Source organism: Rissa tridactyla, unplaced genomic scaffold (genome assembly GCF_028500815.1).
Source record: "Rissa tridactyla isolate bRisTri1 unplaced genomic scaffold, bRisTri1.patW.cur.20221130 scaffold_631, whole genome shotgun sequence".
NCBI lineage: Eukaryota > Metazoa > Chordata > Aves > Charadriiformes > Laridae > Rissa > Rissa tridactyla.
The window spans coordinates 16,618-38,749 of NW_026529843.1; the positions used below are offsets into that span (position 1 = coordinate 16,618).

At 67.8% G+C, this 22,132-nt stretch overlaps 2 protein-coding genes across 2 annotated transcripts; one reads left to right on the plus strand and one right to left on the minus strand.

The window, feature by feature from the left end:
* Positions 1 to 68: 68 nt before the first annotated feature.
* Positions 69 to 20,080, plus strand: SHARPIN (SHANK associated RH domain interactor). Its single transcript, XM_054187695.1, is given in 15 exon segments — positions 69 to 343; positions 5,236 to 5,410; positions 5,951 to 6,061; positions 7,026 to 7,167; positions 11,665 to 11,755; positions 11,959 to 12,232; positions 13,193 to 13,323; positions 13,448 to 13,621; positions 17,946 to 18,011; positions 18,013 to 18,107; positions 19,024 to 19,135; positions 19,214 to 19,393; positions 19,494 to 19,592; positions 19,685 to 19,852; positions 20,000 to 20,080. Coding segments are annotated over 15 exon segments (2,124 nt in total). The 5' UTR covers positions 69 to 118.
* Positions 20,081 to 20,622: 542 nt separating this feature from the next.
* On the minus strand, positions 20,623 to 21,772 carry LOC128903803 (cytochrome c1, heme protein, mitochondrial; the record flags this gene model as incomplete). The annotated part of the gene is given in 6 exon segments (XM_054187696.1): positions 20,623 to 20,940; positions 21,060 to 21,160; positions 21,265 to 21,376; positions 21,378 to 21,426; positions 21,594 to 21,625; positions 21,627 to 21,772. Coding segments are annotated over 6 exon segments (545 nt in total), but the record flags the coding sequence as incomplete, so codon positions are not given.
* Between the last annotated feature and the right edge of the window lie 360 nt (positions 21,773 to 22,132).

Consider the following 22,132-nt stretch of genomic DNA (forward strand, 5'->3'; position numbering starts at 1 on the left):
CGAGCGTTCAGGTACCGGAACGCTCGGACGCGGGGGAGCGCGTTTCCCGCCGGACCCCGTCGCCGGGCGGAAGTACCGGCGGAAGCGGAGGAAGGAGGAGGAGGCGGCGGCGGCGGCGATGGCTCTGCCCGGTGCCCCCGCCCCGGCCCCGGCCGCGGCTCCGGCGCCGCCGCCGCCGCCCACCGTGCTGATGGCGGTACGGGCGGGGCTGGCGGAGCCCTGCCTCCTCCCACCGTTACCGGCCGCCGCCGCCCTCCGCCTGCAGCTCAGCGTCCAAGCGGCGGACGGCGGGCAGAGGCGATTCCGCCTCGGCCTGCGGCACACAGAGGCGGACGGCGGCACAGTGAGACCCGGGGAAGGGGGGGAGCCGCGAGGTGGGGGGAGCCCTCCGGTGGCCGGGGGTCGGGACCGAGGTGGGACCTTCACCGGCACCGGGATATGGGCAGGGACACCTTCACCGGCACCGGGTTGCTCCGAGCCCCGTCCAACCTGGCCTTGAACCCCCCCAGGGATGGGGCAGCCACAGCTTCTCGGGGCAACCCGGGCCAGGGGCTCACCAGCTTCATCGTGGAGAATTTCTGCCTTATTTTTAATCTCAATCTCCCCTCTTTTGGTTTAAAACCCTTCCCCCTCGTCCCGTGGCTCCCCTCCCTGCTCCAGAGTCCCTCCCCAGCTTTCCCGGAGCCCCTCGAGGGCCTGGAAGGGGCTGGAAGGTCTCCCCGGAGCCTTCTCTTCTGCAGGCTGAACCCCCCCAGCTCTCTCAGCCTGTCCCCACAGCAGAGGGGCTCCAGCCCTCCCGGCATCTCCGGGGCCTCCTCCGGCCCCGCTCCGACACCTCCGTGTCCTCCCGATGTCCCCGGGGCCGGAGGCAGCACCGCAGGGGGGGTTTCCCCAGAGCAGAGGGGTCTGTGGTGGTCTCACCCCGTGCGGACGCTCAGCCGCTCGCTCTCTCCCCCCCCCCGTTAGTGACGGGGAAGAGAATCAGCAGAGCGTAAGTGAGAAAACTCCTGAGTTGAGATAAAGACGCTTTAACGATCGGAGCAAAGCCAAGCAAGGAATCCCGCCCAGGCGGGGGCTCCGCCGTCCCCAGGACCCGCGGGGCGCCGTCGCGGTGACTCGGGAAGACAAACGCCATCACTCCGAACATCCCCCCCCCCTTCCTTCTGCTCCCCCAGCTCCATGTACCGACCCTGACGCCGTAAGGTACGGAACGTCCCTGTGGGCAGGCGGGGGCGGCTCTGTCCCCTCCCGGCTCCTCGTGCCCCCCCAGGCCCTCGCGGCGAGGGGCAGAAAAGGCCTTGGCGCCATGTCCTGGTTTCGCCTGGGATAGAGGGAATTTCTTCCCGGTAGCTGGTGTAGTGCTGTGTTTTGGATTTAGGAGGAGAATAACCGCCGTGAATTCACCGAGCGCGCTCCTGTGGCTACCTCGAGCCCACGCTGGGTGTGGGGAATGTGCCGGTTTGGGCTGGGACGGAGTTAATTAGCCTGAGTTAATTAGGCTTCCTTAAAGGCTGAGGGATTTGGGGTCTCTTCAGGCTGGAAAAAAGACGGCTGAGGGGGGGGTCTTATCAACGCTGATAAATACTTCAAGGGGGTGTCAGGAGGATGGGGCCAGGCTCTTCTCGGTGGTGCCCGGGGACAGGACAAGGGGTAACGGGCACAAACTGGAACATGGGAAGTTCCATCCCAACATGAGGAGGAACTTCTTTGCTGTGAGGGCGGCAGAGCCCTGGCACAGGCTGCCCAGAGAGGTGGGGGAGTCTCCGTCTCCGGAGGCATCCCAAACCCGCCGGGACGCATCCGACCTGCTCTGGGTGCCCCTGCTCTGGCGGGGGGTGGCACTGGGTGGTCTCCCGAGGTCCCTTCCAACCCCCGACCATTCTGGGATCATGTGCGATTTTCTCCGTTGTGGCCGGGATGGGGCTCTGCTTTGCATCCGTGCTGGTCACGGGGGGCTGTTGCCGTTACCGCTGGGCAGCGCCTGCACGGAGCCCGGCTGCCGCGAGGGCCTGGGGGGGCACAGGGAGCCGGGAGGGGACAGAGCCGGGACAGAACCCCCAACTGCCCGCAGGGATTGTCCACGCCGTGTGGCGTCACGGTCCAGGCTGTATGGCGTCGTGCTCGACATCCGGAGCTGGGGGAGAAGAAGGAAGGGCAGGGATGATCAGAGTGATGGCGTTTGTCTTCCCAAGTCACCGTGATGGAGCCCTGCGGGTCCTGGCGATGGCTGAACCCCCCGCTGCGATGGGGAGCCGGGAATCAGAGGATGGTCCAGGTTGGAAGGGACTTTTCGGACCATGGAGTCCAACCATCCGCCCAGCGCTGCCAAACCCACCGCTACCCCGCGTCCCTCAGCGCCGCGTCTGCCCGGCTTTTCCATCCCTCCGGGGATGGCGACTCCCCCACTGCCCTGGGCAGCCTCTTCCAACGCCCGACAGCCCTTTCCATGAAGGAATTTTCCCCGATATCTATCCTAAACCTGCCCTGGCGCAACTGGAGGCCGTTCCCTCTTGTCCTCCTTTCTTGGCTTCATGTGGGGCTGTTCCTGCCGGCTCTGCCACGCTTTGTGCCACGCTTTGTGCAGCTCCAGCCACGGAAGTGCTGGGTAAAACCCAAGCGGGGAGGTGACGGTGGTGCCGGCGAGGCTGATGGTGCTGCTGGCGAGGTGACGGTGCCGCCAGGGAGGTGACGGTGCTGCCGGAGCGGCTGACGGTGGTGCCGGGGAGGTGACGGTGCTGCCGGAGAGGCTGACGGTGGTGCCAGGGAGGTGACAGTGCCGGGGAGGCTGCGTGGGTCCCAGCTCGCCTCCCCATCCCGTTATGGTTCCTGCCGCCCCGGCACACACCGGCTGCTCAGCCGTCACCGCGGCCGCTGCTGCGCTTCGCTTCCACCTCGGCTACGGTTTCTGCCGGGATGGGCTGAGCCAGGATGGGCTGAGCCAGGCGGCAGCGTGAGAGGGAAACGCCGCCCCCGGCCAGGCTCCAGGGAGCCTGGACCCGATCCCCGCCGTCCTTCTCCCCTCTCAAGGTCACAGTCCCGCGGCGAGCGGTGGCAGGTGGCAGCCGAGCCGTCCTCCCCGCCGGGGGCCATCTGCCCTCCGGAGACGCGTGCCGGCCCCCCGTGGCGAGTGGTGTCGGACCAGCTGCTCTGCCCGCCGGCTGATCGTACCGGCCTCTGCTTGCCGCGGTGCCGTCTGCCTGCCCTGGCGTGGTGTGCCGGCACGGCTCCGGCATGGAATCCCTGCCCGGGATGTGGCATGGTATCCCTGCCTGGGCTCCAGCATGGATCCTTGCCCGGGATCTGGCGTGGGATCCCTTCCTGGGCTCCGGTGTGGGATCCCTGCCCGGGATGCGGCATGGGATCCCTTCCTGGGCTCCGGTGTGGGATCCCTGCCCGGGATGTGGCATGGGATCCCTTCCTGGGCTCCGGTGTGGGATCCCTGCCCGGGATGTGGCATGGGATCCCTGCCTGGGCTCCGGTGTGGGATCCCTGCCTAGGATCTGGCGTGGGATCCCTGCCCGGGCTCCGGCTGGCAGGCAGCTCCCGCAGGGAAGGATCCCGGGCCGTGCCCGTGGGAAGGGAATCAGCTCTTGGGATGCCCGGAGGAGCCTCCACCGGCTCCGGGAGCCGCTCAGCCCGCGGCGGGCTGGGAACTGGGACAAGGTTCCGCGTCCGGTGTCCTCTGCTCTGCCAGAGGATCCTCGGCCTCAGGAGAGGTTAAAGAGCTGAAACCTCCCGTCCCAGCCCCGGGGCTGGTTGCCCAGCGGCTCCTAGATCTGATGAAGGTGGAGGATGAGCTGGAGGTGCCCGTTTGGCCGCGGGTAGCCATCGCCAGCGGCTCCGCAGCCCACCTCCCCGCTCCCACCACCTCCCTTGCCCCCCACAGGGACGGGGGCAGCTCCCTGGGCAGCAGCCTGGGATCAAAACCGCGTTTTTCTGGACGTTTTGGCGGCAGAGGCAGCGGGCAGGGCTGCGGGGCCCAGTGTCATTCCGGCTCGGATGGTGGCCCTGGCAAAGGCGCGTCCCCAGGCTCCGTTCCACGGCCCAAAATGCTCCGTTCCCCCCTCGCTTTGATTCCCTCCCCTGGGACACGGGGGCGGAGGAGCCCCGGCAGCTGCTCCGGGCTCAGTTTTCCCATCCGGACCGACAAACCGAAGGGAAAGCCGCCCCCGGGGAGGGCACTTTTCATCCGCTTCTCTCTTTTTGGTTTTGTTTTGTTTTTGTTTTTTTTCACCCCCACATCGTTCTCGGGGACGGGGGGGACAGCGGGGACTCGGCAGGGCTTGGAACTCGGAGGAAGGGCAAGGAAACCAGCGGTTGCTCTGGAATTTCCTTCCAGCCCCCCATAGGCTCCCTTCCAGCCCCCCGTAGGGTGCGGGCGGCACTGAGAGACTGGTAGACGGATCGAAGCGGCGCTTGGACTCTTCCTGCTCGCTGCCCGCGGCCGCAGGTGCCTGCGCAGAGCCCTCCCTTCCCTCCCCGCCTCCTCCCCAGCTGCCATTTTACCAGAAGCAGAATAGAAAGCTCCGGCGTGAAGCCCAAAACGGTGTCCCCCGGGGTGGGAGCCGGGCTGGGGCACCCCAAGGGCGGCCGGGGGCTCTCCCCGCGCTGGGAGCTGCCGAGGTTGGGGGGGGGGAGAGGACAACGGGGAAAGCACCCTGGGGGGTGTGGGGAAGGGTTTTCCCAAGGCTCGTAAAAGGGGGAAGGAATTGGCTTCACCCCCCGGCACCCGAGTCGTCTCGGACGTGGCGGCAAAGGCGTGAGAAGGGCTGTGTGTAGCCCTGCGTGTCCCCGGGGGGGGGGACGTTATCAGGGAGGGGAGCCACGGGACGAGGGGGAAGGGTTTTACACTGGAAAAGGGGAGATTTAGGTGAGAATTCAGGCAGAAATTGTTTGCTGTGAGGGGCGTGAGCCCCTGGCCCAGGTTGCCCGGAGAAGCTGCGGCTGCCCCATCCCTGGAGGGGCTCAAGGCCAGGTTGGACGGGGCTCGGAGCCACCTGGTCCCGGTGAAAACCCCCAGGGCAGGGGGTTGGACTCGATGCTCTTTAAGGTCCCTTCCCGCCCAACCCGTTCCGTGATCCCATGAAACCATCGTGGAGCAGAGGGACGGCCCCGTGTCCCCATGTCCTGGCCCAGACACCACGCTGGGGGGTTGTCCCCGTGCCCGGTGCGTCTCCATGCAGCACGTCTTCATCGTGGCCTGACCCCTCTCGTCCTTCCGCTCTCCCCCCCCAGACCGTCGCCGAGTACGACCTGAAGGACGTCGCCTACAAAGTGAGGAGCCCCGCGTGCCACGAGCTGACGGTCCTCGGCTCCCCGGCCGAGCCCATGGTCTTCACCTTCGAGGAGGAGCGGGAGGCGCAGAAGTGGTGGACGATCGTCAGCAGCTCCCTGCGGGAGGCGCAGAAAGGTGCGGGCGGCTGCCCCGGGGGCTGGTCCTGCCGTAAAATAATTTGGGTGCGCGATACCTGGCTCCCCGAGAGCCGGGGAAACACCTCGGCCCCTTCCTTCTCCGTGACGTTAAGTCCTGCGCAGCTGCAGAGGGATGGCGGGAGGGTTCCTGGAGCATCCCAGGGGGACCCCAGGAGGTGGTGTGGCGAGAGGGGGGACGGTCCCAGCCCCACGCGCGGGGAGGGAGCCGCTCGCTGGACGGGAGACAGGCGGCGCCGGGGAGGTGTGGGGAGCCGGAGGAGCGCGGTGCGCGGCTGCTCCCTCGCTCCCGCTCCTGGGAATCGAGGGGAGCGGCGGCCAAAGGCTTCGGGGGGACGTTGGGCTGTCCCTGACGCTGCTCTCTTGGGGTGTCGGCCCTTGGGACGGGCATTAGGGTCGCCGTCACCTTCGCCTCAAACGGCCTCGTGCGGCCCAGGTGCATCTTCTCCCCGGGGTGGGGACGGTGGGGGACGGTGGCTGCTCGGGGGGGCGGCGCTGATGCCTTCCTGCCTTCCCCCAGCCCTGGACACCACGCTGGCGTCCCAGGCCTCATCCCTGCCCGCGGCTGCCGGGGGCGTCTCTGCCGATCAGGATCCGGAGGAAGCTCTGGTCTTGGAGCTTGCCGAGAAAGGTATTTCGGGGGCAGGGGCCGGGGGGGAAGGTTTCTCCGCTCTTTCGGTACCCCGGGAGTTACGAGCCCTCCGTGGGAGAGGGCTCAGACCCGGGTCCTGCTGCTCCCCCGGCTGTGGCTGGTGGCAAGCGCTTTTATCATGGAATCATGGAATCGCTGAGGTTGGAAAAGGCCTTTCAGACCATGGAGTCCAACCATCCGCCCAGCGCTGCCAAACCCACCGCTACCCCGCGTCCCTCAGCGCCGCGTCTGCCCGGCTTTTCCATCCCTCCGGGGATGGCGACTCCCCCACTGCCCTGGGCAGCCTCTTCCAACGCCCAACAGCCCTTTCCATGAAGGAATTTTCCCCGATATCCATCCTAAACCTGCCCTGGCACAACTGGAGGCCGTTCCCTCTTGTCCCGTGGCCTGTTCCTTGGGAGAAGAGCCCGACCCCCCCTGGCTGCCCCCTCCTTTCAGGGAGCTGCGGAGAGCGAGAAGGTCTCCCCTCGGCCCCCTTTTCTCCAGGCTGAACACCCCCAGCTCCCTCAGCCGCTCCTCACAAGTTCTCCAGACCCTTCTCCTCCTTCTCCAGCTCCCTCGCCACCTCCGTTGCCCTTCTCCGGACCCGCTCCGGCACCTCAGTGTCTTTTTTTGTAGTGAGGGGCCCAAAACCGGACACAATATTCGAGGTGGGGCCTCCCCAGTGCCCAGTACAGGGGGACCATCACTGCCCCAGTCCTGCTGGCCACACTGTCCCTGACACAGGCCAGGATGCTGGTGGCCAGCTGTGACACTGCTGTTTCCATGCCAAACTGAACCAGATTTGCTGTTTCTAGATGTGAATCTGTGGCAGACACAGTCTCGGGCCCCTCCGGGTGCCGGCGAGGCCGGTGCCGTGGGTGGCCGCATTTGCGCCGAGCCCCGGGGAGGGTGTTTGCAGCCCGGCTGCCGTTCACGGTTCTCCCTCTCTGCCCCGCCGCAGAGGACCTGGCCCTCCAGCTCGCCCAGGCCATCGAGTACGGGGACGAGGAGGCGGCCGCCCGGTGCGCCGTGGCCCTGGCTCGCCAACAAGCCACCCTCAGCATCCTCTTCAAGGAGTCCAACTACCCCTCGGAGGAGATCAGGTGAGCTCTGCCGGCCGGCGCGTTCTCGGAGCCAAGACCATGGAATCAGAGAATGGTCCAGGTTGGAAAAGACCTTTCAGACCATGGAGTCCAACCATCCGCCCAGCGCTGCCAAACCCACCGCTACCCCGCGTCCCTCAGCGCCGCGTCTGCCCAGCTTTTCCATCCCTCCGGGGATGGCGACTCCCCCGCTGCCCTGGGCAGCCTCTTCCAATACCCGACAGCCCTTTCCATGAAGGAATTTTCCCCAATATCCATCCTAAACCTGCCCTGGCGCAACTGGAGGCCGTTCCCTCTCGTCCCGTGGCCTGATCCTCGGCGTCCGCCCCACGGAGCACAACCTGCCCCGCATGGAGCCGTGGGTGCCGTGCCGGGCTCTGCGGGCAGACCTTTGGGTCGCTTGTCCCACGTCCCTGCGCTGTGCGGCCCTTGGATCTGTCTTTTTTCACACCATTTTGCCTGTAGCGGTGACGGTGCAGGGCTTTGTGTGTCCCTTGGAGCCAGCACAGCCCCTGGAGCAGAGCTGCTCCATGAATCCCTCTGCCCTCAGGCGGGATCGGTCCCGGCAGGAGCGGGAAACGGGCGGCTGGTGCTGGGGAAGCCCCGGCTTTCCCGCAGGAATGTGGAATCCCAGGATTTCTGCTTCTTCCCCGGCTCCCAGGAGGAAGGAGAGGGGGGATACGGGGGCAGGGTGTTGGACGCTACCAGAAAAGCCGGGAATCCAGAGGCTGGGCCCGTCTGGGCGGCAGGGACCTGATCCGGTGGGATCTCCGGCTCAGCTCGGTCACAGCCGTGGGCGACGGGGCTGTCACCAGCTGCTGGGGCAGCTTTCCCCTGCCGGCGGGGACGTGGGGACACCCCCCCAGCAGCCTCCCCCTGTCCCTGCTCCTCTCTGCCCGGGGACGCGCTCCAGAGCGCTGCCCCGGCGCCGCGCGGCTGTAAAAAGCCTCCAGGAAAGTTAAAACACCAATTTCGTATCGAGACCGGAGGGATTCCGGCGTAAACGCTGGGAGGAACTGGGAGGACTTGTGTTGGACAACTGCCGAGTGCCCCGGAGCGGGTCGGTGAGCCGGAGGGTGCTGGGGTGCCGTGCCGGGAATGCCAAAAACGCTGCCTTAAAAGCCTTGAGGAAGGAAAGCGATGTGCCGTGGAGCGGGAGGGAGCCGCCTCCTCCGGGCTGGTGACCCGCCAAAAGCCGGCAGAGGACGGAGCCCTGTGTATCCCAGCGGAGAGCCCAGGCGTCTGTGGAGACAGAATCCCAGGATGGTGGGGGTTGGAAGGGACCTCAGGAGACCACCCAGTGCCACCCCCCGCCAGAGCAGGGGCACCCAGAGCAGGTCGGATGCGTCCAGGCGGGTTTGGGATGTCTCCGGAGACGGAGACTCCCCCACCTCTCTGGGCAGCCTGTGCCAGGGCTCTGCCGCCCTCACAGCAAAGAAGTTCCTCCTCGTGTTGGGATGGGACTTCCAGACGTTGGCGGACGTGCTCGCCAAGCCGCTTTCCATGATCTACCTGAAGTCCTGGCTAACTGGGGAGGTCCCAATGGACTGGAGGGGAGCAAACGTAGCGCCCATCTACAAAAGAGGCAGAAAGGAGGATCTGGGAAACTATAGGCCTGTCAGTGTGACCTCGGTAGCAGGGAAGGTCATGGAGCAGATCATCTTGAGTGCCATTACAACTCATCTAATGGACAAGCAGGGGGTCAGGCCTAGTCAGCATGGGTTTAGGAAAGGCGGGTCCTGCCTGACGAACCTGATCTCCTTCTATGACAAGATGACCCGATTATTGGATGAGGGAAAGGCTGTGGACATTGTCTACCTAGGCTTTCGAAAAGCATTTGACACTGTCCCCCATAGAATTCTCATGGAAAAACTCGTACGCTCATCCAGGCCATGAGCATACGATCTGCTGGATCAAGCACTGGCTGGACGGTCCCAAAGAGTGGTGGTCAATGGGGTTAACTCCAGCTGGCGGCCGGTCACAAGTGGTGTCCCTCAGGGCTCAGTGTTGGGACCATTTCTGTTTAACGTCTTTATTGATGGCCTTGATAAGGACATAGAGCGTGTCATCAGCAAGTTCACAGATGACACGAAGCTCAGCGGGAGCGTTGATCTGCATGAGGACAGGGAGGCTCTACAGAGAGACTTGGATAGGTTGGACCGATGGGCCAACGCCAACGGTACGAGCTTCAACAAGGCCAAGTGCCGGGTCCTGCACTTGGGCCACAACAACCCCATGGACGTACGGGCCTGGGGCAGTGTGGCTGGAGAGCTGCCTGGCGGAAAAGGACCTGGGGGTTCCAATTGACACGCAGCCGAACGTGAGCCAGCAGTGAGCCCAGGTGGCCAAGAGGGCCAATGGCATCCTGGCTTGTATTAGAAATGGTGTGACCAGCAGAAGCAGGGAGGTGATTGTCCCCCTGTACTCAGCACTGGTGAGGCCACCCCTTGAGTCTTGTGTCCAGTTCTGGGCACCTCAACAGGAGAGAGATCTCGAGGTGCTGGAGCGAGGGCAGAGGAGGGCAACGAAGGTGGTGAAGGGCCTGGAGAATAAATCTGATGAGGAGCGATGGAAGGAGCTGGGACTGTTTAGTGTGAGGAAGAGGAGGCTGAGGGGAGACCTCATCACTCTCTACAGCTACTTGAAAGGCCGTTGTAGAGAGGTTGGGGCTGGTCTCTTCTCACGGGTCACCAGCGATAGAACACGAGGGAGTGGGTTCAAGCTGCAGCAGGGGAGGTTCAGGCTGGACATGAGGAAGAAATTCTTCCCAGACAGAGTGGTTGGACACGGGAACGGGCTGCCCGGGGAGGTGGTGGAGTCGCCATCCCTGAAGGTGTTTAAGAGCCGTTTCCAACGTGGTGTTGGGGGATGTGGTGCAGGGGAGAACTCTGGAGAGCGGGGCTGATGGTTGGACTCGATGATCCCGAGGGTCTTTTCCAACCTGAATGACTGTATGATTCTATGGTCACATTTGTGCCCGTTACCCCTTGTCCTGTCCCCGGGCACCACTGAGAAGAGCCTGGCCCCATCCTCCTGACACCCCCCTTGAAGTATTTATCAGCGTTGATAAGGTCCCCCCTCAGCTGTCATTTTTCCAGCCTGAAGAGCCCCAAATCCCTCAGCCTTTCTCCATGAGAGGTGTTCCAGCCCCTCAGCATCTCAGTAGCCCTTTGCTGTCCCCTCTCCAGCAGTTCCCTGTCCCTCTGGAACCGGGGAGCCCAGAACTGGTCCCAGTGCTCCAGGTGCGGCCTCCCCAGGGCAGAGCAGAGGGGGAGGATGACCTCCCTCCACCTGCTGGCCACGCTCTTCTTGATGCCCCCCAGGATGCCATTGGCCTTCTTGGCCACGAGGGCCCATCGCTGGCTCGTGGTCATCCCATTGTCCCCCAGGACTCCCAGGTCTCTTCCCACAGAGCTGCTCTCCAGCGGGTCACCCCCAACCTGTCCTGCTGCGGGGGGTTGTCCCTCCCCAGGGGCAGCAGCCCGCGCTTGCCCCGGCTGAATTTCATAAGGGTCCTCTTTGCGGGTGGCTCAGGTGGGGCCGACGGCACTGTTCGACGCGTTCGGTGTTGGGGGGCCTTAGGAAAAGTGGGGGGATCACGCGGAGAAAAGGCGGGGAACGCGCGGTGGAGATGCCAGCGCTGCCTGCGGGTTTCCGTCTTGTTGGCGCTTGGGAAACCCGGCTTCGGTCCCTCTGCGTCGGGGACGGGGTGGGACGAGCAGAGGCGTGAAACGCATCTTCAAGCGGAGAACTGGAAAAGCTGGGGCTCCGGGTGGAAGGAGAGATACCCGGGGGGCGAGGGGGGGCCTGGGAAGGACCAGGGCGGGGAAGGGGAATAGTTTATCATGGGGACGGAGCGGGGAGGAGGAGGCTCGGGGAGATGAAGAAGCACCAGATGTAAAGGAAGGAAAAGGAGATATTTTCTCTCGCTGTACGTACGTGCACGGCGGAGGCCGTTGCCAAGGCTGTGTCATGGAATCGCGGAACGGTTTGGGTGGGAAGGGACCTTAAAGCCCACCCAGTGCCACCCCCTGCCCTGGGCAGGGACACCTCCCACCAGCCCAGGTGGCTCCGAGCCCCGTCCAACCTGGCCTTGAACCCCTCCAGGGATGGGGCAGCCACAGCTTCTCTGGGCAACCTGGGCCAGGGGCTTCTCCGTGGAGGCCGCAAGGATGAGGCTGGAACAGCGAATTAACAACACGGGGGGGAAAACGAGTTCCCCGTGAGCGTCACGCGGGAGGTGGGGGACGCAGGGGTGAGCTGGGGGTGCCTGTCCCGGTTCCCGGGGCTTTCCTACAGGAATCATGGCTGGAACCCGGCGTTAGACTTGCGGGACTCTCTGTGGTCGCCGCCGGTGGCCTTGGCTCGGCGGCTCGCAGCGTCGTTACCCGGCGAGCGGCTGGCGCCGAGCGGCGACACCGGGACCGCCCCCCTCCCGCCCCCACACCGCCGAGCCCGGCAGCCCCCGCTCTAACGGCATCCCCCTCTCTTCTCCAGCATGAAGGTGGTGGTGGAGGACGCGACGTCTTCTGCCAGCATCACCATCAGGGTCCGCGCTCACACTACGATAGCCACGCTCAAGCAGCAGGTACGGAGCGGCGCGAGGGCGTCACCCCCCCCGTCCCGGCTGGGGGACGGGACCCCCGGGGCTCTCCCACCCTCTCCTCCGGCTTTGGGGGAGCCGGCTTTTCGCCAGTTCCGCAGGCTCGCCGAGGCGTGCCAGCGCGGCGGCGTCCCCCTGCGGGGAAGCCGTGGCTGGGGGCTCACCTCCGAGCTTCTCCCGCTGCCCAGGTCTTCCAGGATTACGGCTTCCACCCCTTGGTTCAGCGCTGGATCATCGGGCAGTGCCTGTGCGTGGACGAACGGACCGTGTCCTCCTACGGCATCCGCGGGGACGGCGACACCGCCTTCCTCTACCTCCTCTCGGCGAAGATGGCCGACCTCACCGAGCAGCGCTACGAGGAGGACCAGGCCCAGGTCATGCTCAGATCCACCTCCTCGCCCGCCCGCGCCGCCGCCGACGGCCGCAAATACAACACCCTGCCCAACATGTCTCCAAAAAAAGGTCTGGTTCTCCTCCCTGCGGCCGCCGGCGGGGAGGGCAGCCCGGGTCGGGCCGGGGCCGGGCGTTAGCGGAGGTCTTAATTAGCTCCACGGTAATTGCTTGGGTATAAAAAGCCAATTACGGCGAGTAAGGTACGCCTCGCGCCAATCCGCGAGAGGTATGCAATGAGTTGCGGCAAGCGGCGCTTGGTGAGAGCTAATGCGAATTACGGCAAGCGGCACGGCGTGCCTCGCCTCGCCTTTTGAAAATAAAAGAGAAAAGAAAAAGAAAGAGGGGGATAGAGAAGGAGAGACAGAACGAGAGAGAGAGAGAGAGGGCTCCCGTCCTGGTTCCAGCGTTGGTCTCTGTGGAGAATCTCCCCAGGGGAAAATCTTCTCTTTAGGGGAAAAATCTCCCCTCTTTGGGGCGCTTATTTTCCCTTTTACGTTGGCCTCAGGTTTCGCCCTCCTCGGGTGACGCGTGGCCTGACGGGGGGGTGGGACGGGAGCTGTAGGTCGGATCTGTTTTAGCGTGATCCCGATAATCTCCAGCAGCGCGCGCGCAGGGGGGTCGCGTTTAAAAGGCGGCGTCTTCCTTTGGGGGAAATTCCGGGTTGTGTCTCGCAGGGTCGGGAGAAAAGGCTGAGCGGCTTCTCCGGGAGGGAGAAGCCGATACCCTCCGTCTTGGGAAGCCACCGCTTGCTCCCACCCCCTGTGCTCTGCCTTTCCTGGCGTTTTTCTCTTTACGGAAAGCGAGGAGGGGTCCGGAATCCGCCTTGGACGCTCCTCTTGTCACCGCTCGGGCTCCGTGGGGCCGGGAGTGGGCTCAGCGCCGTGGGCTGGTCCCCAGCATCCATGTCCCCCGCCCGGGGACGAGAAGCCTCTTCCCTGGAGAGACGAGGTTTCCCCCCGGCACGACACGGACCCCGCGCCGGTCCCCGGGCGGGCTGTGACGTCCCTTTTCCCCGGTGTTTCTCCCCAGGCTGGGGGGATGAGACGGGCAGGAAGATGGACGTCGCCGAGATCAGCCAGCACTTGGACGCGCTGCAGCTCGGCGACCTCTTCGGTGCCCAACCAAAGCCCGCTGCCGCCAGCCTGCCCTCCCCGGTGCCGGTACGTGGCCCGCGGCGAAGGGTGGGCGCTCCCTCCGCGTCCTATCCGCGCCCCCCCACCCCCACCCCTTCCCTCTCTCCGGAGGATTTTTCCCGACTCCTGCATCCCCTGTGTCCCCCCGCAGACGGGTTGGTCGTGCCCGAAATGCACCTTCATCAACAAGCCCACGCGGCCGGGCTGCGAGATGTGCAGCACGGACCGTCCCGAGGACTACGTGGTCCCCGGCGGCTACAAACCGGACGAGACGGAGCTGTGGAGGATGCAGCAGGAGCAGGAGGGCATCCTGCAGTACCAGCAGGTAAGGGGGGGGCTCCCTGCACACCCCCTGCTCCGCGACAGACCCACCCGGGGAGCATCGGGCATCGGCGGGGCGCGGAGGTGTCGCGGGCGGACGGATTCCTGCCTCTGGGACAACCCCGAGGGGCGTCACGGGGGGGCTTCGTCCCCCCACCGAGGGGCTCCCCGGGGACGCGCCGCGTCGCCCGCTGGCTGTTGGACGTCGCCGCCGGGATCCGTCCGCGCCGCGGCTGCGCGAAAGGCGATGGGTGGCAGGGCAGGGACGCGTCCCCGAGCGTGGTCCCGTCGTCTCTCGCCTCGTTGGCGGCGCGCGCCGCGTCGCGTCGGCAGCCCCGCGCCGAGGAGCCGCCAGGGCCGCGCTTTCTCCCCCTTCTCTGGAAGCCGTTTCCCGTCTCACAGACACGTGTCGGGGGGGGCTCCTCCGATGGGACCCCGCAGGTCGGGGCGTGCCGCGGGACTCGGGGACGGCGGTGCGGGGGTGGGGGGCGGTTTTGGCTCCGCCACTGACCAAACCCTTCTCTTCTTTCTTTTTTCTCTTGTGCCGCGATGCCGCTGGGAAAAGGGAAGGAGAGAGGATGGCTCAGCTGCGCACTGCGTCCTGGGCTCGGGTTCCTTGGATGACTTCATCCATCTGTCCTCCGAATTCTGCTAGCCGCCCCGTGCCTGGCCCGCCCGGACGCCCCCTCCCAATTCCTCCCCCCCCCCCCTCCACCCCCGGTGCCCATCAGGGCCCCCCCGGTGCCCGCCGGGACCCGGTGCCCACCAAACCGGCCCCGACGTGCGCCCAGCGGCTGCCGCCGGCCCCCCCTTTGCTCAGCCCCTAGAGTCGCTGCAGGAATTTGCTGCAAAAGAGCCGGGGGGGGCAGGGGTCCGCGCTCGTCCCCGAGCTGTTGTGGGGCTGGGGGGGGGGGGGAGGAACGCGCCGCTCGCTCCAGGGGGGAAATTGGGGGGCTGGCGGGGGGAGCGCGAGGGTCTGGGAGCGCGGGAGCAGCTCCCGGGGTAACGGCGTCGGCACGCTGCTGCTCCTGCCAGGGGCGACGGTGGGGAGGGGGGCACATCCCGGCCCCCCCCCCACGCCGGCTCACGGTGCGGGGGGGCTGAGCCCCGCTCTGGGGTCGGGGGGGGGGTGTGAGGTGAGGGGTGGCCGTCCCCGCTGCCGTCCTCCCACGCGCGGGGGCTTCGGGGACGTGCCGGCGGCGTCGGCACTGACGGTGCTCGGCCTGGGGCTGCTCCCGGGGGGGGCTCAGCTTTGGGGGGGTCCGTGCTCTTGGGGGGGCTCAGGGCCAGGAAGATCGTAGTCTGGGGGTCTCGGGCCCAGCAGGGCTGTGCTCTGGGCGTCTCTGGGGCTCAGGGGGTCCGTGCTCTGGGGGTCTCTGGGACTCAGGGGTCCCTGCTCTGGGGGTCTCTGAGGCTCAGGGGTCCGTGCTCTGGGGGTCTCGGGCTCAGGGTTCTGTGCTCTGGGGGTCTCTGGGGCTCAGGGGGTCCCTGCTCTGGGGGTCTCTGGGACTCAGGGGTCCCTGCTCTGGGGGTCTCTGAGGCTCAGGGGTCCGTGCTCTGGGGGTCTCGGGCTCAGGGTTCTGTGCTCTGGGCGTCTCTGGGGCTCAGGGGGTCCCTGCTCTGGGGGTCTCTGAGGCTCAGGGGGTCCGTGCTCTGGGGGGCTCAGGCTCAGGGGGTCCGTGCTCTTGGGGGGGGGGCTCAGGGCCAGGAAGATCATACTCGGGGGGGTCTCGGGCTCAGGGGGTCCGTGCTCTGAGGGGCTCAGGAAGATCGTACTCGGGGGGGCAGTGCTCTGGGGGTCTCTGAGGCTCAGGGGGTCCGTGTTCGGGGGGGTCTCAGGCTCAGGAAGATTGTAATCGGGGGGGTCTCTGAGGCTCGGGGGTCCGTGCTCTGGGGGTCTCTGAGGCTCGGGGGTCCCTGCTCTGGGGGTCTCGGGCTCAGGAGGTCCCTGCTCTGGGGGTCTCTGAGGCTCGGGGGTCCCTGCTCTGGGGGTCTCGGGCTCAGGAGGTCCCTGCTCTGGGGGTCTCGGGCTCAGGGGTCTGTGCTCTGGGGGTCTCTGAGGCTCGGGGGTCTGTGCTCTGGGGGTCTCGGGCTCAGGGGTCTGTGCTCTGGGGGTCTCTGAGGCTCAGGGGTCCCTGCTCTGGGGGTCTCGGGCTCAGGAGGTCCCTGCTCTGGGGGTCTCGGGCTCAGGGGTCTGTGCTCTGGTGGTCTCTGAGGCTCGGGGGTCTGTGCTCTGGGGGTCTCGGGCTCAGGGGTCTGTGCTCTGGGGGTCTCTGAGGCTCGGGGGTCCGTGCTCTGGGGGTCTCGGGCTCAGGGGTCTGTGCTCTGGGGGTCTCTGAGGCTCGGGGGTCCCTGCTCTGGGGGTCTCGGGCTCAGGGGTCTGTGCTCTGGGGGTCTCTGAGGCTCGGGGGTCTGTGCTCTGGGGGTCTCGGGCTCAGGAAGATCGTACTGTGGGGGTCTCGGGCTCAGCAGTCTGTGTTCTGAGGGGCTCAGGCTCGGGGGGGCCATGCTCTGGGGGTCTCTGAGGCTCGAGGGGGCCGTGTTTTGGGGGTCTCAGGCTCAGGAGGATCGTACTCGGGGAGTCTCAGGCTCAGGGGTCCGTGTTCTGGGGGGGGCGCAGGCTCAGGAGGTCCATGCTCTGGGGGTCTCGGGCTCAGGGATCTGTGCTCTGGGGGTCTCAGGCTCGGGGGGGCCATGCTCTGGGGGTCTCAGGCTCAGGAAGTTCGTACTCTGGGGGTCTCGGGCTCAGGGGGGCCGTGTTTTGGGGGGGTCTCAGGCTCGGGGGGGTCCCTGCTCTGGGGGGGGGGGGTCTCCGTCTCTGTGAGGCGCCGGCCCTGTGGCACCCATGGGAACGGGTCGGGGGGCTGTCGGCTGAGGTGCGGCCGTGGGCTTGGGGGGTCCCCGGTGCCACCCTCCCCGTCCTGGCCGTCGCGAGCCCTGCGCTCCCCCAGCTCCGGCACCGGCCGAGCCGTGTTGGTGTGGGCCCGGCACCGCCTGCGGCCATCGGCCAGGGCGCTCCGTGCCACGGGTCCCTCCGGCTCCCGGTGCCGCCGGTGTCCCGCGGCAGGGGTGGGGGCACAGGTTCGGTGATTCCGTGTTGCACTTGGCATTGGAGATCTCGCCCCTGCGCTGGGGGGGACACGGGACCCTCGGGTGGGATCTGGCTCCTGGGTGTTGGATTGTGCCCCCCCCCCCCCCCCGACAAAAGGGGCCGCGGACAGATTCCTGCCCCCATTAAAGCCTTATCCCACCAGCGCGGCTCTGCCGTCTTCTTGTGCCGGCTGCTCTGCGGCGCCGGGGGGGGCTGCCTGGGGGGTGTTTGGGCGATGAAAGGGATGAGCTGGAGAAGTGGGTCCCTGCGAACCCCCTGGGGTCCAACCGGGTCCTGGCGCGGGGTGGGGGCAGCCCCCGGTGCCAGCCCAGGCTGGGGGTGGGGGGATGGAGAGCAGCCCTGAGAGAAGGGCTTGGGGGGGCTGGGGAGGGGGGAAACGCTGCCCATGGGCCGGCACCATGCGCTGGCAGCACAGAAACCCCCCGCAGCCTGGGCTGCATCCCCAGCAGCGTGGGCAGGGGGGCGAGGGGGGGATTCTGCCCCTCTGCTCCGCTCGGGGGAGACCCCCCTGCAGTGCTGCCTCCAGCCCCGGGGACATCGGGAGGACACGGAGGTGTCGGAGCGGGGCCGGAGGGGCCCCGGAGATGCCGCTTTGCCGGGGAGGGGGCCTGGGGTGGGCGAAGCGCGGAGCCCCACGCGGGTGACGCTCGGGAGCGGGTCTGTGACCGTGGCAATGGCCACGGGCGCTGGCGCGATGTGCGGCGTCACCAGAGCCCGAGCTCCGGCCGCCTCCCCGGGGACGCGCTCGCCTCCGCCGCCGGCCTCCGCCACAGAAAGCTCGCAGGGTTTCAAAGAGGTTAAAGTGCCCCAGAAACGCCCCCCCCGACCCTCTCGGGGGGCCGCTGGGTCCCCAGCGGTGCCGGGGTTTGGTGCTCGCGCCCCTCGGGGACAGGACAGGGACGTGCCGCGGGGGTCCCTGCAAAGCCACACCCGACTCCCCCGCGCGCCGCCATTCCCCGTGGCTACCGAAAAACCCTGGGGGACTTGGGACGAGTGGCCCCCCCCGCCCCCAGGGCCACGCCGGCTCTCCCGGTGGCAGCCGCAGTCCCCGTGGGGTGTCCCCTCCGGGTGCTGGAGGTGGCGAATGCTGGTCCTGGACCCCTCTGTGGGGATGTCGAGCCCCGGCTTGGGCTTGGTGGCGGGGCTGGGGGGAACTGGGGCGGACTGGGGCTTACTGGGACTGACCGGGACTGACCGGGGCTGTTCTGGCCGGCAGGCGCTGGAGGCCGAGCGGCTGAAGAACTTCCAGCAGCTGCTGGAGCTGGAGGAGGAGGTGCTGGTGCCCCAACCGGGAGGCGCTGGAGTGTCGCATCTGCTACCAGCGGGTGGCCCCGGGCGAGGGGGTGCTGCTGCGCGAGTGTCTGCACAACTTCTGCAGGTAACGACACCCCCCCCCCCCCCCCCAGACCCCCACCCCGGGGGGAGCCAAGACCCCCTCCATCGCCTTGATCGGCCCCGAGACACCCCCCCCACCACCATCGCGGTGAATGGCCCCCCAAGACCCCCCCCACCCTTGCAGGGACCAGCCCTAAAACCCCCCTCTGTCGCCTTGATCGGCCCCGAGACCCCCCCCCCCGCATCAAGGTGAATGGTCCTGAGACACACCCCCCCCCCCCCACATCGTGGGTGACCAGCCCTGAACCCCCCCCCCCAGCCCCAAGACCCACCCCCCCATCACAGGGACTGGCCCCGAAACCCCCCACCATCGTGGTGACCAGCCCCGAGACCCCCCCCCACCATTACGGTGACTGGCCCCAAGCCCCCCACCCTTGTGGTTTCCAGCCCTGAGACACCCCCCCCCCACACCATTGTGGCAACTGGCCCCCTGCCCCCTCCAGCCCTGAGCCCCCCCACCATCGCAGCGACCAGCCCCGAGACCCCCCCCCACCATTGCAATGACCATCCCTGAGACACCCACCCCCCCCCCATCACAGTGACCGGCCCTGAGCCCCCCGCCATCGCAACGACTGGCCCCGAGACCCTCCACCGTTACGGTGACTGCCCCCGAGCCCCCCACCATTGCAGTTACCGGCCCCGAGACCCCCCAACATTGTGGTGACCAGCCCCGAGCCCCCCCCCCCCGCCGACCCACCACCACACCACAGTGACCAGCCCCGAGCCCCCCACGGGCCCCGAGCCCCCCACCGTCACAGTGACTGGCCCCAAGACCTCCCCCTCCCCCCAGCGCTTGCAGTGACCACCCCCAACCCCCCCAACATTGCGGTGACCGGCCCTGAGACCCCCCCCCCCGGCCCCCCCACCCACCCCCGCGGTGACGGGGACTGTTCCGGCAGGGAATGCCTGCGCCAGGTCATCAACTACAGCGAGGAGCCGGCGGTGGCCTGTCCCTTCCGCGACGACTCCTACGCCTGCGGCAGCCACCTGCAGGAGCGGGAGATCCGGGCGGTGAGTCCCGGGGGTCCAGAGCCGGGGGGGGGTTTGCCCGGGGAGGGGGGCCGCATCCTGACCCCGTGGGTGCCGCAGCTGGTGTCTCCGGAGGAATACCGGCGGTTCCTGGAGCGGAGCCTGGTGCTGGCCGAGCGGCGCAGCCGCGACAGCTTCCACTGCAAGACCCCCGACTGCCGGGGCTGGTGCATCTACGAGGACTCCGTCAACGAGTTCCGCTGCCCCATCTGCCGGGCCCTCAACTGCCTCCTCTGCAAGGTGACACCCCCGGCCACGCGTGTCCCCCGCCGTGCCGCGGCTTTCTCGGGGTGCGCGGTGCTGAGCGGTGCCATCTCCGTACCCCCCCCCTTCCCAAAAGGCCATCCACGAGGGCAGGAATTGCCGCCAGTACCAGGACGACCTGCGGCTGCAGGCGCAGAACGACGCGGCGGCGCGGCAGACCACCGACATGCTGCAGGTGATGGGGGGGGGGGGGGTTGCCAGCTGGGTCCGGGGGGGGGCCGGAGTTTATCCTTGCATCCCTCACGGCCCCCTGTGTGCCCCCCCCAGACGCTGGTGCAGCTGGGGGAGGCCATGCACTGCCCCACGTGCCGCATCGTGGTGCAGAAGAAGGACGGCTGCGACTGGATCCGCTGCACCGTCTGCCAGACCGAGATCTGCTGGGTGACCAAGGGGCCGCGCTGGGGGACCCCGGGTGAGCGGCTTTGGGGGGGGGGAGTGGGCAGCAGGGACCCCCCCACACACACACTCTGACCCCCCTCCCCCCCAGGAGCTCTCAGAGCCGGCCCCAGCGATGGCGGCGGGGGGCTGGGGGCGGGGGGGAAGCTCCCACCCTGACCGTGTCCCCGCTCTCCCCATCGCCAGGGTCCCGGGGACACCAGTGGCGGGTGTCGCTGCAACGTCAACGGACAGAGGTGCCACCCCCGGTGCCAGAATTGCCACTGAGACACCCCCCCCCCCCCCCCCAACACCGGGGGACAGGGACACAGCGGGGACAGCGGCCGCTCACCCCGCGCCGGGGTCGGAGACGGCACCGGGGGGACGCTTGCGGTGGCTGGAGAGACGACCCCCCCCCCCACCACCACCAACAGCCGGGACAGGACGGACACTGGGGGGGGGGGGCACACGGGGGCCAGCCCCCCACCCAGGCAGTGCCAGGACGGGTTGGGGGGGTCCCTGGGAGCCTGTGCCGGCAGCGGAGCCCCCCCCCGGCAGGGAGCGGCGCCGGGGTTGTCCCAATAAAGCCATCGGCGTGCCAGAGGCCTTGCTGCCGGCGGGGGCTGAGGGACGGGGCGGGGGGGGGCCCTAATTCACCCCCCACCCCCCCCCGAAATGGGGGCGACGGCAAGCGAAGTCCGGGGTGGGGGGGGGGGGGCACGGCGCGGGCAGAGACCACGCTGCGCCGTCCCCTCGAAATATCCACGTTTTATTTCCGCGCCCCCCCCTCCCTTCCCAGCGCAGACACCCCCCCCCCCGGCCCCCCCCACCCTCCGCCGCCTTCCCGGGGAGGGCGACGCTTGATAAGGGGCCGCGGGGGGAAGGGGGGGGGGCACACGGTGCCGGCTGTGCCCCCTCCGTGTGTGTGTCCCCCCCCCACCTCAGCCCAGGGGGTGTGCGTGGTGCAGCCGGGGTAGGGGGGGGGCGGGGGGGGCACCCCGCTCTCTGTGTGCGTGCACGTGTGTGTGTCCCCCCCCCCCCGTCTATTTTGGGGGCCGATAGACCATTTTCCTGCTCTTCAGCACGGACCATTTGTGGCGCTTCAGGTAGTAGACGAGGGAGATGAGGAGCCCCGAGATCATCAGCATCTTGTGGGGGGGGGAGAAAAAGGAGTCGAGGATGGATTTTGGGGAGGGGGGGGGGGTTTGGCACCGTAGGGGGGGGTGCTGCGTGTCGCCGTCCCCCCCGCCTCGGGGTGGGCACCCACCTTCAATCCCATGCGTTTGCGGTGGTCGTGCTCCGGCTCCGCCGCCCACCGCAGGAAGGTGCAGACGTCCTTGGCGATCTGCGACATGGTGGCCGGGGTGCCTGGGGGGGGGGGGGGGGGGGGCCGTGTCTCAGCACCCTGGGGACCCCCGCAGCCCCCCCCACCCACCCACCCCACCCCGTGGGACGTCCCGGGTGCCTCTCACCGTCATCGAACTCCAGGATCTCGTTGTAGATGGGGGGGGCCATGCCGATGGCCTGCCCGGGGAAGTAGGGGTTGTAGTGCAGCCCCTCCCGCACCGTCACGCCGGCGGGGGGGGTCGCAGTAGCCCGTGAGGAGGGAGAAGACGTAATCCTCCCCCCCGTGCCTGCGGGGAGGGGTCAAAATCAGCAGAGCATCCCCCCCCCCCCCAAAAAAAAAACCCCAGCGAGGCCGGGGTCCTCCTCCCCTCGGGGGGGGGGGTTCTGATGAGGATCCCGAGCTCCGCCGTGGGTCCGGGAGCCACGGAATGTGCCCCCCCCCCCCGCCGTTTACCGGGCGTTGACGATGTAGCTGAGGTCGGGGGGGCAGCGCCCCGTTGTTGGCGGCGCGGGCGGCCTCGGCGTTGGGGTACGGCTTCGGGAAGTAGTCGGAGATTTTGCCGGGACGCGTGAACATCTCCCCGTTCTCGTCCGGGCCGTCCAGAACCTCCACCTGCGCGGGGGGGGGCAGCCCTCAGACGGGGGGGGACTGGGGGGGGGACAGCCCTGAGCTGGGGGGGGACTGGGGGGGGGACAGCCCTGAGATAGGGGGGACTGGGGGGGGGGACAGCACGGAGCTGGGGGGCAGCACTGAGACAGGGGGGGACTGGGGGGGACAGCCCTGAGCTGGGGGGGGCAGCCCTGAGACGGGGGGGACTGGGGGGGGGGACAGCACTGAGCTGGGGGGGACGGGGGGGGGCAGTCCTGAGCTGGGGGGTTGGGGTTGTCTGGGGGGGGGGACAGCTTTGAGCTGGGGGGGACTTGGGGGGACAGCCCTGAGCCAGGGGATGGGGGGGGTTGGGGGGGGGGGGGGGGGACGACAGCCCTGAGCCA